Source organism: Amaranthus tricolor, chromosome 12, assembly GCF_026212465.1.
Source record: "Amaranthus tricolor cultivar Red isolate AtriRed21 chromosome 12, ASM2621246v1, whole genome shotgun sequence".
In the NCBI taxonomy this organism is placed as follows: domain Eukaryota; kingdom Viridiplantae; phylum Streptophyta; class Magnoliopsida; order Caryophyllales; family Amaranthaceae; genus Amaranthus; species Amaranthus tricolor.
Window position 1 is genome coordinate 7,236,589 of NC_080058.1, and position 15,528 is coordinate 7,252,116.

The 15,528-nt window shown below is 33.7% G+C and overlaps 2 protein-coding genes across 4 annotated transcripts; both read left to right on the forward strand.

Moving 5' to 3' along the window:
• Positions 1–1,946: 1,946 nt before the first annotated feature.
• Positions 1,947–6,496, forward strand: LOC130796856 (serine/arginine-rich SC35-like splicing factor SCL33). The gene is made up of 6 exons (XM_057659271.1): positions 1,947–2,094; positions 2,513–2,680; positions 3,012–3,089; positions 4,113–4,277; positions 4,543–4,689; positions 5,923–6,496. The coding sequence occupies exons 2-6, from the start codon at positions 2,535–2,537 to the stop codon at positions 6,140–6,142; spliced, it is 756 nt and encodes a 251-aa protein (XP_057515254.1). The 5' UTR covers positions 1,947–2,094; positions 2,513–2,534; the 3' UTR covers positions 6,143–6,496.
• Positions 6,497–9,672: 3,176 nt separating this feature from the next.
• Positions 9,673–13,873, forward strand: LOC130796854 (glucan endo-1,3-beta-glucosidase 4). 3 transcript variants are annotated; one of them, XM_057659267.1, is made up of 7 exons: positions 9,673–9,829; positions 10,217–10,312; positions 10,789–10,851; positions 11,090–11,250; positions 11,359–12,606; positions 13,443–13,470; positions 13,572–13,873. In XM_057659267.1, the coding sequence occupies exons 4-7, from the start codon at positions 11,184–11,186 to the stop codon at positions 13,711–13,713; spliced, it is 1,485 nt and encodes a 494-aa protein (XP_057515250.1). In that variant the 5' UTR covers positions 9,673–9,829; positions 10,217–10,312; positions 10,789–10,851; positions 11,090–11,183; the 3' UTR covers positions 13,714–13,873. The 3 variants fall into 3 exon arrangements, with proteins under 3 accessions (XP_057515250.1, XP_057515252.1, XP_057515251.1); XM_057659269.1 differs by having other exon boundaries at positions 10,794–10,851; XM_057659268.1 differs by lacking the exon at positions 10,789–10,851.
• The last annotated feature ends 1,655 nt before the right edge of the window (positions 13,874–15,528 follow it).

The window sequence follows — 15,528 nt, forward strand, 5'->3', positions numbered from 1 at the left end:
TATAACCTTAAAGTGATCACTTACACTTTTTAAATTATCACTTTTATAGTCCTAACTGATCATTTATAACCTTAAAAGTGATTATGTACAATCTCAAAAATATTCAATTAAAAAATGGGTGAATTATATGTGCTCGTTTCATGATGAGAGAGCCTCATACAAGACTGACTGAAGTATTAACTTGATCAATTTAATGATCGTGCATTATAAAAATCAAAATTGAGCCTATTAGACTACTTTTGTACAAGTAGGTTCACTGTAAGACAGTCTCTTGCAAGACAGGTTGATGTTTGTGATATTCAAAAGTTATACATACAACTTGTGAAAATCTAAACAAAATGAGCTTCTTTTATAGCAAAAGAATTCTCAAATTAAGTTTGGAAAAATTTTATTTCCTAAAATATGCTATTCTCAGTTCAAGTATGTTACTAATAGTGAACAAAGGTTTGACCCATTTTGACCATACCTTTGTTCGCTTTAGTATCAACGAACAAATATTGACTTTTTTACTTTCTACCTTTGTTTGTTGTAACTAAAAAAACTACCAAACCTAACTTTAGAGCCTCAGACGCTTATTATGGGAGTAAAGTTTCGTCAAAGCTTATTTTTTGATTTTTTTTTTTAAACTTATTTTTTTAAACAAATACTCTTGTGGGAGACCGCCTCTCAAAGAGACAACCTCAAAATAAGAATCTCGCATTTTTCTTTTCACTTTAATTTGTGTTATTTAGGCTATTTAGCCTGTATATCTACGAAGAAACGTCTCTCACAACAATTAATTTTTTTTAAATGTTCAATTTTCTAGAAAGATTGAAAAAAATGAGATTATTTATCTACTTAATTCCAAATATAAGATTGGGGAAAACTTATGTCCCAAAATAAGCTTCCGTACATCCAATCCTAGCTTCGGGTAGAGTCGCTGTTAGTAACAGCGAAAGTGAAAAAAAAAAAAAATTAAAAGCCCAAAGTCGCTTACTAACAGCGACTAAAAAAAATTAAAAAAAAAAAAAAAATTTTTTTTTTTAATTTAAGTCGCTGCTAGTAGTAACCTTAACATTAAATTTTGGATTTAACCTGACTATGAGTAGTATTTTGGATCTGAAATACAATGATAGCAAAAGACAAGACACTTTAAAAGATAATTGTCAACACTGATCAGTATGATGTATAAGCAGAGTACTTGTAAGTATAAAATAAGGGAATTCAAAGCCAATAAAGATTGTAGGAGTTATGAACCATAGAAGCTCCTTAATTTAGACCTTTAATACCTAAAGAGAAGGAAATTGACATTGCTACTCCTAAAAAATGTACTTTAAAACCCTAAAAGGCCTCAATCAGGTTGACAGGATAAAAAAAGAAAACAGGAAGGATAAAGAAAATGTAAGGCAAGGTAGTACGATGAGCGCTAGAGAGGATGGTGGCTATCAGAGCTAGAAGCAATTAACAGAGTACAGTCAGGGGAAGGGAAGATTGGTAGAGGTATCGGTGTATGTAATTGTTACAAAGATTCAACAACCATAATTGGCCATGGCCACAAGTCTAAGTGTCAGATTCGGATAGAAAAAAAAAGAAACCCATACTCTTTTTTTATTACTACTAACAGCGACTTAAATTAAAAAAAAAAATTTTTTTTTTTTAGTCGCTGTTAGTAACAGCGACTTTGGGCTTTTAATTTTTTATTTTTTTTAGGTCGCTGTTACTAACAGCGACTTTGAGATTTTAATTTTTTTTTTTTCACTTTCGCTGTTACTAACAGCGACTCTACCCGAAGCTAGGATTGGATGTACGAAAGCTTATTTTGGGACATAAATTTTCCCCAATCTTATATTTAGAATTAAGTAGATAAATAATCTCATTTTTTTCAAAATTTCAATTTTGCTACAACTTGTATCGGGTATGAATTCAATTTGGTGGGCAAGAGGCCCAAGACCCAAATTAAAATTTTGCGTTAATGTCCAGTATAGATAGACAAGCGCCACGATTACGATTTACGAGAGAAGTTTGCTGCATCTTCACTCTTCAGCACATCGCACACCACTCTCCTCCCCTTTTTCTTTCTCGCCGCTGTTCTTCCATCGATTGAAACCACTTCAGGTATTTCCATTTATTTTCTTCGTTATTTATTCGTTTTCTTTTTCTTTTTAGAATTTTTCGCGTTTTGTTTCATACCTTCCACATTTAAGTTTAAATTTCTCCTGTTAAAATCGAGTACAAAAACTGTCTTGCCGACACAAATCATAGTGATAATAATTTAAAATTCAGAGTTGAAGATTGAAGGTCTTATTTTTCTGATGCTTATTAACCCTAACTTTTTCTTTATTTACGATGTCGAATTTACTGTAGTGTGTTCTGTAATGCACATTAGGGTTTATTTATAATTATTTGTAATTGCGTGTAAGTGAATAGAATTGAAGTACTTATGATTGTTGAAATTTTACTACTTTCCATCTCAATTTCATGTTGTGTGGTTAAGAATTTTCGTGAATAAGAGTTTCATGTTCTTTTATTACAGATTATATTTATTCAGTTTGAGGATGAGGAGAAGAAGTTACAGTCCTTCACCACCTAGAGGTGGTTACAGCAGAAGGGGACGCAGTCCGAGTCCCAGGGGGCGCTATTCTGGCCGTGGAAGAGATCCTTCCACTAGTTTATTAGTTCGAAATCTTCGACATGATTGCAGGTTTGTTAATGCCAACCAAGGAATTCCATCTGGTTTGATAAATGCTTCTTATTGATTTTTCGTGTACTTATATGTGTGCTGCTTGGAATTATTGTTGCTGGGTTATCCTTGCCTCAGCAGTTTCTAGTTTGATGAAATGGGTTCATTTATTTTGCTGTTGTGTACTTGTGTGTAATTCCATTTAGTATATTCTATCAAATCTTTGTAAGCTTGAAAGTAGCGTTGGTTCTTTCGTGTGGTTCATTTAAAAATTTTGTCCATCTTGTGATTGTTAGTTATATTCAAATTTTATAACTTGTAAATAATCACTAGTCTGTTTTTTGTTTTGCAGACCTGAAGATCTCCGTAGGCCATTTGGTCAGTTTGGTCCTCTCAAGGACATTTACTTGCCTAGGGATTATTACACTGGGTTAGTACATGGACACTTCCTGATATTGTTATGGAACCTATGAAGCTCTTATGTTAATATGGCAGGGTAGTTTCATTTGTTTAGATATTATCGATCCACTATAAAAACCTGGATTACCCAGCAGTTTCGTGAATGTGAAATCAGCTATTAAACATTCAAAGCTTATATAAGCTATGTAATACTAATTGAAATTTATCTAGATTCCAGAAAGGGGCTTAACATGAGAGTTTCTTTAGAACCATACCTTTGTATAGGTGGTGGGAATCCCATCTTGTGACTTTATTTTCCAACGTTATACCACCTACACATTCTTGGAAGCGAGGAACCCCCTCACTGTCCCTCCTTAGGAATTTGCCCACAATGGTTAGATTTGGGGATACACAATGGGAAAGACAAAGTGGGTATTTCAAAGTACTTGCCCTATATATCTATGTTTTCATTTTAGAGAAAAAAACTCATTAAGTGAGCTTTTCATATCAGATAGGCAGATGATTTTGAATAACATGACGCTGACTTGGTTTTCTTACCTTGTCTCCTGATCTGGAAGTATGTTGTATTGGTTTTTAATTGGATATTTTGTTTTCTGGAAGTTCATAAGATAAATTTCAACCTAATCCCATCCCCCTGTGTTATCCCCTTAGCCATGGGCCCATCTCTATGATGTATTTAGTGTCCCTATTATAGCTTAAGCATTTGTTAATTATAGTTTTTGAGATTGAACAGTGAAAATAAGTAATGAAGAGATCAATCAAGTAAAAAGAGTTCTGTGGAAGATGTTGTTAATGTTATTGAAGATTGGAAGGAAGTTGGATTTGAATACATTTTGAAGAGTTGAAGTCTTGAAGAATTTCAAGTCACTCTTAAAACTGATGTTTGCAAGGTCAGCAGCCATGTGCTTGCTTTTAAGTCCTTACCAGGACCATCCTTGGTGGAATCTATTCCAGTCACGAGTATAAGCATCACTCTCTATTTTCACCTGTCTTTTCAAGTTTATATTTTGACAATCTGATTGGCCCTTTGCAGAGCTCCTCGTGGATTTGGTTTTGTGCAGTATGTGGACCCAGCAGATGCTGCTGATGCAAAGTATCGGATGGATGGCCATATTTTTCAAGGCCGTGAATTGACTGTTGTGTTTGCAGAGGAGAACAGGAAGAAACCAACTGAGATGAGAACAAGGGAACGGACTAGGTAAATCATCAGCTGTTGGCATTTGTTTCTTTGATTTATGTCTTCTCTCCATCAAACTTTTAACTGTCTTCCCCTAGTTGCCAACTCACCATACATTTATTTCTCGAATAATATTATCTTATTTAACTTGAAATCTTCGAATACTCTATGCCAACTCATTTGTGAACAAAAGTGAGCAATGGAAGGAGTATTTGTTAATGTTTATTCATGGATCTTTATTTCATGGTTGTTTTTTTGGATGCAATTTCACTCTACTACTTTTTAGGGGCCGGTATCATGACAGAAGGCGTTCTCCTGCGCGTTATTCCCGTTCACCGCGATATTCTCGCTCTCCACCTCCACGTCATGCAAGGTCTAGGTCTCACAACCGTGCTGACTACTCACCTTCTCCCAAACGAAAACAATACTCAAGGTATGTTAAAAAGTGATTGTTCTTGTAAGTTGCATTTGCTCTAAATAATCCTGAGTAGTCATCTTTTGTTTACCATTCGACATGTTTTAATTTGGAATGTATAGTAGAATTACTTCTTTTCTTTTAGGTGTGGCTTTGTATAGACGTTAGTTATGCAGGGACCGGTCATTATATATGTTGCTTCATTGCTGAAGTCATGTGTTGAGTGACATAGGACTGGTTAATGTTGAACTTGGGTCAAGAATTTTTGTAATTAAACAGGTAAATTTTATGCTTCAAAGAAAATGAAAATAAACAAATGCAAAATTTTTTGGGATCTGGATACATTGAATTCGGATGCAAGTGCAATGTATTGGGTAGGGGTAGTTGCATAGACATGTGTCTGCAGCAGAAAACTTTGGCTGTTGTGTTACAATTTTTAAAAGCAGCTCTAGACTAGAGGTGTTCAATGGGCCGGATACGGACCGGACCGGGCTCGAATAAACATGGGCCGGGACTGGCCTTGCAAAATAAAAATGGGCTGAAAATGGGCCAGGCTTTAAAATCCGCCCCTATCCAGCCAGACCCATTTTAAAAAGTTTTTTTTAAGTACGATAATAAATGGGCTGATATTCATTTCTTTAACCTTTACTATGATATTCTTTTCTTTAATCAAAAATCTAGATTGAGCTAAACAAAGGAACAAATTAATTTTAGCACATAGTTACTGGTTAGTATTAATACAATATTGGCACAATAGTTTCTATGATATTCATTTCAATTACGTTGCACAACATAAATCATTAATGTCTAAGAGACAAATCCAGTACTTACGTGAACTAGAACTAGTGAACCTCTTTGGCTAATGTTTAAGGTTAATCGGAGTACCCTTTGTCTCGGCCCATTTTAAATTTACGAAGGCCCGTTTATGGCCCGACCCTTATAAAGCCCTTCAAAAAACGGGCCGTATAAGGGCTCAAAATGGGGGCCCAGCCCATTGAACACCTCTACTCTAGACCTAGTGTAGATTGAACTTGAACCGTTAGTCTAGCAAGTGCTAGTAGTATTCTTGTTGCTTGCGTTTTCTTGGGAAGTTTGCCTATCTTTGTAGAATGTATCATCCTTCAATTAACTTCCCCTTCAATGTGTAATCTCAATATATTGTTGAAGTCTTAGCCTGACTAGATGTAGAACTAGCATTATCTGTTGTGTATTAGTTTGGTAATGCATTGAAGTGGCAATGTTTTATGACAGGTCTGTTTCACCTAGAGACAGAAAGCTGAGTCGGGAGAGGTCTTATTCCCGAGAAAGTCGAGGCAGATCATATTCACGTTCGCCACAATCTCCTAAAGCCTCTAGAAGTCGGAGCAGGAGCCAAAGTCCTAGTAGGAGTCCTAGGCGAAGCAGAAGCAAGAGTCCATATCCTGAAGACCTACCTAAAGAGCAGAGCAGAGAACAATCTCCTAGTCAATAGGGTTGAGATTGGATGGTACTCGTATGTGCTCCGTCTATCTAATCAAGTCTGCATTATCCAAATAGCCTGAACTTACAAATGATGCTCTAGTTTAGTAGTAACGCCACCCAAATTTTAGTTCTATTAAATTAATCCCTTGAGATTTGAGAATAGAGATAGCAGGTTTCTTGCTCTGTTTTATAGGCTAAACTTATTATGCCTACAGCTTGTCTGCCCTTTCTGTTTGTGCTTTTATGGTGGTGTAATGGGTCATGTTTGAAAACCTTAGATTTTAAAATTTGAAGCTGTTTTCAGAAAATTTTAGACAAAACTTTGGTCTAAATTATTTGAATGCCATTGCAATTACTTTTTTGACTGCTTGGAGCCTAGAGGTGCTATGTGATGCGCCCCAGCTAAGAGAGACAAAGGTGTGGGTCCCCTGTTTTTACCTAGTAGCTCATTTTCAATCAATATTCTTGAAAGTGGAAGCTAGGGTGATAAAGGTTGCTTTGTTATACTTCCTCTGTTTCGTATTAGTTGCAACATAAGAATTTTTTACGCAGTCCAATGCATTAATTTCATTCTTAATATCTCTAATTATGTATAATAAAAAATTATAAAAACTTAATATTAATAATCTTTACACCGAGACGAATCAAAGAAGATTCAACTTGACTATATTTTAACTTATACATTAAAAATTTATCACAGATTAAGGGAGCTAAGTGAATAGTATATATACTTTTAATGTTGCAACTAAATTGAAACGGAGGTAGTATTTAAATTAATAGGGCAAACTTCTCACTCTCAACTCTACTAGTTTATATTTTTTACATTGTTGACATTAGTTACCGTTTAAACTTATTTTATATATATGACTAATATGTAAGAAAAAATATAGTCAATAAGTCAAGTGAAATCTCGTTTGAATACTGTTCCATATACTTTTATAATATTAACATATACTTTAATATTATTTTTGTTTTGGAAATATAAACATTTAATTATATTTAATTATTTTAATATTTATTCTTTCTTGGAAAGTCAAAGTCATTATATATAATATTTATTGTTTTTTAATTTTTAAATTAGATTCTCTTGAAAATTTAAAATTATTAATGGTAAAGAGAATTTGTTAATTTTCATTTACAACCCTAAGGGCTGTAAATATCATTACCCATAAAGGAACACATTATATTGTGTAAAATATAATAAGTATAATAAAGCGGAGAATATATGTTGTGTGTGTTAAATCTACAAAAGAGTTTCCTAGGAGTATATTTTATTATTGACGAAATTAATTAGACACATTTTATTGGATGGTAGAAATGTAGCCTTTTAATTGTTACTATGCTGTAGTCATAAAGTCTTAATCCAAGTATAATTTTGTGATTAAGCTTCAGAAAGTAAGATCATTAGAGTGTTAATGGAAAGAGTTATTGATAAAAGATTAAAAGATGAGCTTTTTGACGTTTAGTTTGCGAGGGAGATTTATTCTATTTCTCCCATGTGTAACGTTGGCTTTTCTTTTTTGCTTGAAATCTTGTCGGGCATATGCTTTTCTTTTGGATTGCTGATTTCTCCTTTATGTTCATACTCCTATCAACTAAACTAACATTATAATAACGTTAAAGCCTTATTTTCTAGAGATATAATCTCTTATATTAAATTAATATTTCTATTAATTAAATTATAATATGTCTATTCTAATTGAAATTAACTTTTATTTTAAAATATATTAACGATATGCGTAATTCTTATTCATTTTATTATATTTTTTAATTTACTATTTTACGCGTTAATGATAATGACTTGACTCATTGGTACTTATAATACAATTTGTCTTAATATACTCATTAATCCATTTGTCTTAATTCTTGTCTTATCACCTAAGCAAAAAATCCATTTATCTTAATTCTTATCTTATCACCAAAGTAAAAATCTAGATGGTTCTGTTTTAGTCGTTACATTAAGTTATGTAAAATTAAAAAATTGGTATCTTTATATTAAAAAGACCATTATAACTCGTAAAGATAATATAAAAATTAATTCCTTCCAAGACATATCAAAACACAAAAACTCTTCTTTCAACACTATTAGTTACCTTGAAAGAAAAGTTTAAAATTGCCTTAGAAAAACTAACACCAGAGGTATTGGATAGGAAAAAAGTCGGGACAAGTAGATATTACATAGTTCTTTTTGTCAAAAATTGTAATTTAACAAGTAGATAAAAATAACTATGTTACAAGTAATTTAAAATGATTAAATAATAATTGATGAAAAATTAAGAAAAATGGGTAAAGTATAGTATTCCATGAGAAAGTGAGAGAAATATATTAATAAGATAAAATATAGATTAATTATATCGATGATAATTAAAGAAAAAATATAACTGTATAAGTCATAGCTAAAAATAAAAATTGCGCAAATTTAATAGAACAGGACATAGAATTAGCATAAGTATGTGTTCAAACATTTAGATTATCTTTTAGTGTTTTTGCCCTCTTGCTTCTTCCGTTTCTTTTATTATTATTTTTTTTGTTTTTTTTATTTTGTAGTTGGTTCTACTTATTTATTTTATTTATAGACATTTAATTTATCTTTCCGTGTAGTTACGTCTCTTTACCTTTCTCGAGTCGGGAGACTCCTTCGGCCGTGCTCTCCTTTATGGGTATGAGTTGTCGTCGTCCTTTTTTTCCAGATCATGTCCATAATTTTTCTATGAGCGGAATACACTAGGTAAGATGATGATGATGGGTTCAAACACTGTAATAGTAGCGTCCAGTGTCCTGTGGGGAATTTAATACAATAAGTCCGTAACAGTTTGGAATCATTTATTTATTCTACTAAATTGCGATATCTTTTCAACTTCTGAGTTCAGAAATGGAGTAAAAACTCTTGACTTTAAGCCTTAAGGGCGGTAATATCAATGTTCTGTTCTTCCCTTAGATTTCACACTCATTCCTACTTTGGGCACAAATTATTCCCATTACTCCTACTTGGATTTAGTTAACTTACTTACAACTGCTGCTATATTTAGTTAAGCTAAGCTATCCTGTCTCCACTAAAACTTTTCTTTGTTTCTTTCATCCTCCTAGGATTCAAATGTACTTATTCTTTACATATTCTTAATTAGAGGAGTGAATTCGGTTGTTCAAATATGATATTTCAAATTGAATAAATTTGTATCAAATTTGTTAATTTGTTAAATTAGACTGGATTTATTGTGAGTGTCTATCATATAATCGGAAATATCCGAGCTGTATACACCCCATAAGTCAAAGAGATATACTTTATAAGTCAAAGATATATCATTCTAAAACCATATGACAACAGGAGAAAAATCTGTGAAATTAGACTGATTTTATTGTGAGTGTCTATCATATTATCGAAAAATACGAGATACATGCATTTCATAAGTCATGGATTTAAATTCTATAAGCTAAAGAGATAATATCATTTCAAAATAATATAACAATAGGAGAAAAATTATCCCAATATCCTTTTAATATGATTTTTATATACTGGTTATTTCGATCCAGTCAAATCAAAATGAATTTCACTAAATAATAATAATAAAAAAAAATGAGCATAGGATATTAGCAGAAAAAAGGGGACACAAATGTACACGCTGAGAGAACTTTCTACAACCAAAGCATAGCTGTTTTCTTGCTACACTATCTTCGAGCTCTGTGCTTCTCAAACTTAGTAAGCTATTCTTTTCTTAATTTTAATTTTAATTTTTACTTTTATTATTCTTTCTTCTAAACTAAAGTATTACTAGTAATTAGGATTGCTCTTTAGTTTTTAATTACTACTTAATTTTTGGTTTAATATGGTAAAGGGGAAGTTAAGGAGTTTCCTATTTCACTAAGTATATGTAGTTCAATAAAGTTGCAATCTTTGGATAATAGGAGTAATTCTTTATAGAAACTACATGTGTTTTCTGGTTTTTACATTACACATTTTGTGGGGCCTTTTACTCTTTGATCTTTGATTTTCACTAAGATTCTTTGTCATCATTGTCATAAAGTCTCTCATTGTTGAATTTTGTTGTTGGGTTTTTGTTTTTGTTTATGTTTCTCTCTTCTTTAGGGTTTTGTGCATAATTTTTTGAAGTTGAAGCATTGCTTGAAGTTGATTTCTGGGTCTTCTTCAACTGACATTATTATCAATCTGTATAGTGTTCAGGTACTTGCTCAATTTCAGCTCCTGGGTTTTGATTTCCCTCCAAATTTTCTGTCTTTATGAGGCTATAATTTGCTTTAGAATGTTGCTTTATAACTTTGAGAAATGCTTCTGGTTTTACTGAATAAATAAATAGTATTTGAAGTTATATTCCATGGAATGTCAAGCTTAATTAGAGGCATTCATTCGGTCATTGGGTCGATTTCGGATCAGGTATTTCGGGTCGGTTTAAATTCGGGTATTGTGTCTACATTAGTTTTTACATTATTGTAAACCCATTTTTATGTCGGGTTCGGTTACAAGGTCGGGTGAATATCGGTTCATCGGGTTTGGTTATAAGGTCGGGTCGGGTGAATATCGGGTCATCGAGTCTGTTTTAAATACATCTAAGCTTAATTATTAGTCCTTCATTGTGTCTTTTAGTTTCTTTTGCTAGCCAAGTGTATATTGTATTTTCTTTTGTTTTTTTTGGGGTACAGGGTAGGTTGAAAGAAGGGGAGGGGGCAGCGAGAATTCAACTGAGGTTCCTCTTGAGGATAGTGGTAAATTCTCCATCTCCGATAAGACTTGATTCTTGGTATTTTGAGTTATTACTTATCGATTTCTTTGATATATTATTCTTATAATGTCTGTGACATTGAATTGATTTGGCTACATGATATGCTTGTCTACTTTATCCTGCCTGTCTTCCTGATACATGCATTTGTTTTGTAGCTTATTCAAATGGTAGTTTATGCATTCCTGTTACTACTATTGTCTTATACAAGCTTTACCTTTTAGGTCCTTATAGCTGCACTCGCGTATTTTCAACCCTTGGCCATTTTAATTTTTTCGATAAGCCACGCATTGTGAAGCTTCTAGTATATAAAGACAAATGAAGCATGAAAAATGGCTGCAAGGAGTTTTGGTGCTATTCATTGGCATTATTCCTTCTATATTAGGTATTCTTCATTTCAGATGGTCATGTTCTCTGCTACCGTTTTTCTCTCTCGTTTTTTTCATGCTTATAATCAAACTTGATCACTAGCCGATACTCGATACATGTATAGGTGCATTCATTGGAGTCGATATAGGGACAGATTTGTCTAAAATGCCACCCGCTTCAGACATTGTTTCCATTCTTAAAGAAAACGAGATAACCCATGTTCGGCTTTTTGATGCCGATGCACACATGCTCAGTGCCCTTGCCAATACAAGCATAGAAGTAATGGTTAGTGTCACAAACGAGGAAGTTCTTGGGATTGGGCAATCCCCATCAACCGCAGCAGCATGGGTAAATAAAAATGTGGCCGCTCATGTTCCCAATACTAATATCACTGCTATTGCGGTTGGTAGTGAGGTTTTGACTACCATTCCACATGCCGCCCCTATTCTCGTTCCTGCGATGAATAACCTTCATAAAGCTCTCGTCGCTTCCAACTTAAACTTCAAGGTCAAAGTCTCCACTCCACATTCCATGGACATAATTTCTAGGCCATTTCCGCCTTCAACCGCCATCTTTAATTCATCGTGGAACTCGACTATGTACCAGGTTCTTCAGTTCTTAAGGAATACTAACTCGTATTTCATGCTGAATGCGTATCCGTATTATGGTTTCACCACAGGAGACGGCATTTTCCCGCTTGAGTATACGCTTTTCCAACCGCTGTCCTCTGTCAAGCAGATAGTTGATCCGAATACTCTCTATCATTACGATAGCATGTTTGATGCTATGGTGGATGCTGCTTATTACTCAATTGATGCTTTCAATTTTTCCGGGATTTCAGTCGTCGTGACAGAAACTGGCTGGCCGTGGAGTGGGGGAGCCAATGAACCTAGTGCCACTGTAAAAAATGCTCAGACTTACAACAATAATTTGATTCGAAGAGTTTTGAATAACTCAGGTCCTCCGAGTCAGCCAAACATGCCAATAAACACATACATATACGAGTTGTTTAATGAGGATGAGCGTCGTGGCCCTCTTTCCGAGAAGAGTTGGGGGTTGTTTTTCACCAATGGCTCAACGGTTTATCCTCTGAGTCTCGGCCCTTCTGGCCTATTGCCAGGAAATTCCACCGGTCTTTTCTGTATCGCCAAGGCAGGTGCCGATGAGGACAAACTGCGTAAGGGTTTGAATTGGGCTTGCGGTGATGGGCACGCTAACTGTTCAGCCATTCAGGAAGGCCAACCATGTTACTACCCGGATACCGTAGAGAATCATGCCTCGTATGCGTATAATGATTATTATCAAAAGATGCACAGTGTTGGTGGAACTTGTGACTTCGATGGTACAGCGGTTACTACTACTGCCGATCCTAGTAAGTTGCTGTGTCATCCTCAATAATTTTACTGCTAAGAATTCGATATATGAACGATTAAGATCTCGTTTTGCTTGTTAAATTGATTACAAGTTAGTACTTAAACATGTTATCCATCATGCTACTTTTAGCAACTGATTGTTAAAACTATTCACATTGATGGCTGTTTATTAAGATGGTAAGATTCATCATGAAGTTTGTTAAGGAACCATCTCAACCACAAGCTTAAGCTCATGATTGAAGCCCCTGGATATGTTATATACTCTAACACGCCCCTTCATACGAGAGCCCTTTGAGATATAAGTATGGATGCAACACAGGCTTCTGCATACATGACGCTAAATATTCCTCTTCAAATAAGGGTTGGTTGAGATCGAACCTGTGACCTCTTGTTACACTGGTTTCTGATACTATGTCAAGGAACCAATTCAACCATAAGCTTAAGCTTTTAGTTGAGGCCCCAAAATGTTATATATTCTAACAAAGTTCGCCCGTCTATTGTGTATTGGAATTCTATTTTGTGATGTCTGTTAAAAGTTGTTACATTTTGTTAGTTCAGCATCTCATTTAAGATTAGATAACATTTCTCCTGTTAAGGGCCTAGGAAGAACATAGAATTCAGACAACTACGGGTTACAAGTAAAAAAAATACCGTGTGTAGCTACCCTTAATTAATATTCTCTGTCTCTTTGAGTTTGCTACAATTGCTATTTTTGTTCGTCCCACATAATTTGCTACATTCTTCTTAACTTTAATGCGTATGCATCAATCGTTGCAAGTATGCAACACATTCACTCGTTTATCTAACGCCTTTCTTGCCATGTTCAATCTCACAGGCTATGGTTCATGTGGTTTTACCGGGAGGTAACTAAATTTTGTTTCTTGTCATTATATGGTGCGGTTTGAACTTTTAATAAATCGGGTTTTCTGAATTCCGTTGTTCTGTTATGTTTCACAATTCACAGCGCTAATTCCACCGCTGGACGAGGATTCAGTCCTACAGCATTTGGTCCTGTTAGCCCGCTGATGGGGAGTAAGAGCAGAATGTTGTGTCCTGGAGTTGGAGGAGTATTACTGGGAATGTTTTTGCATTGGTTTTGGCTTTGATTTATGAAGTGTTGATTCAATTTTTTGTACTCAAATACAATACAAATGAGATAGATTGCATTGTTAGTGACATAATAGGAATTATTGATCACAACTGTTTATGTATGTGTCTGTCCAGATACTTTTTATGTCAGTATGCAAATGCCATTTTTTTCTTTAAGGCTATCTTGTTCTTTACTCCCTTTGGCCCTCTTACTTTGTGAATAAGTGTTTGAGGTGTTCATTTGGGTTATTGGCTGAATTTCGAGTTAAATGTTTCGGGTAAGTTTAAAATCGGGTCTTATGTCCTTATTGATTTTTACATTATTTTAATTTCATTTTGAAATTGGGTTAAGTCGGGTTCGGATATAAGGTTGGATAAAAATCGGGTCATCGGGTTTGTTTTAAACACCTCTAAGTTCAAAATAAGTAGAGTAAGACTATTGCTAAATGAGGGGACAGATAGAGTATTTTTTTTGTTTTTTAAGTTTTTATATAGTACGTGGGGCTTGAACACTTATTTTTATAATGTATTCTTCTGTGTTGTATGTACGTGACACAATTTAATATTAATTTAATATTAATGTATAGGATACTCTTTTAGATTTTGGTGTATATCTTGCATGGGCCTGGGCATGGCAGACTGACAGCAACCTGCTGGCCATTGTTTCTTTATTGTTGGAAATAGGGGTCTATTAAGAGGAAATATACTCGCTATCAATTTTAGGAATAGTATGAATACTAGAACTCTAGAGTATTTGTTGTAAGATTGCCTATATTTTGGGGGGACTTGCAATATAAGGGAAAGAACAAGTGAGGCGAAAAGAGAAGGATATGAGAACGAATTGGAAAAGGTCTATATTAAGCGGATTTTGGGTTATTAATGACGAGAATTATTTTATTTTATTTTATTTTATTTTTTTTGTTTTATCAAGTTTGTAAAGAATTAAAAGGGATAAAATAAGGATAATAATTATATAGAGAATGTGAGATGAATAATGGAAGGATAAGAGATTAACTTGCAAATGAAACTAAATAAATTCAAAGGATAAGAAATTCATTGTCAAAGAATCTAAGGAGAGTTTGTTTGATGGATGATTTAGAGATAGATGGGGTTGGCTAAGCTCAAAACTCACTAAATATAGTACTGTTAGCAAGTTAGGAGATTCTTAAGGCACAAATGTATACGCTACTTACACTAAATATAAAAACTTTGACAAATATAATTCTAATCTAAGAATATATGATTAATAAAAGTTTTTTTCTATAAACACATTTTTCGAATTCTCATATCATAATTCAGTACCATAAATAAACTACAAGGTTATGTATATATATAGAGTGAAGGAAATTAGAAAACATAAGCCTAATTCTAAGTGAAACAAAGATCGATCACTTGGATGACAATAGGATTGGTGACTTGGAATCAAAGAGTTCTTAATTTAAAATATTACAACCGAAATAAAAACGTAACTAACTAAAAGACTTGAAATAAAAATAAAGCATTCACCTCAAAAAAATAAAAATACAAATAAAATAAAGCATTAAAAGAAAAGGATAGTGTTTAGCTGGGATCCATATAAACGTTGTCTTTGTATGATGTTTTTGATTTTTATTACTATGATAAAAATAATTAGACTATGATTTGTGAAAGAAGTGTAACTTGAGTCTCGCATTAATTAGTCATGTGTTAAATGACAGTTAAAGTGTGGAAGAAATTTAGCTTAAATGTTAAGAGTAACAACGTAGTTACTAAACCTTAAGCATGTTTGATGATGGTGAAGGACACATCACACTTTGTGATTGGTTTATATGGTAATCAAAAAGTACATTATA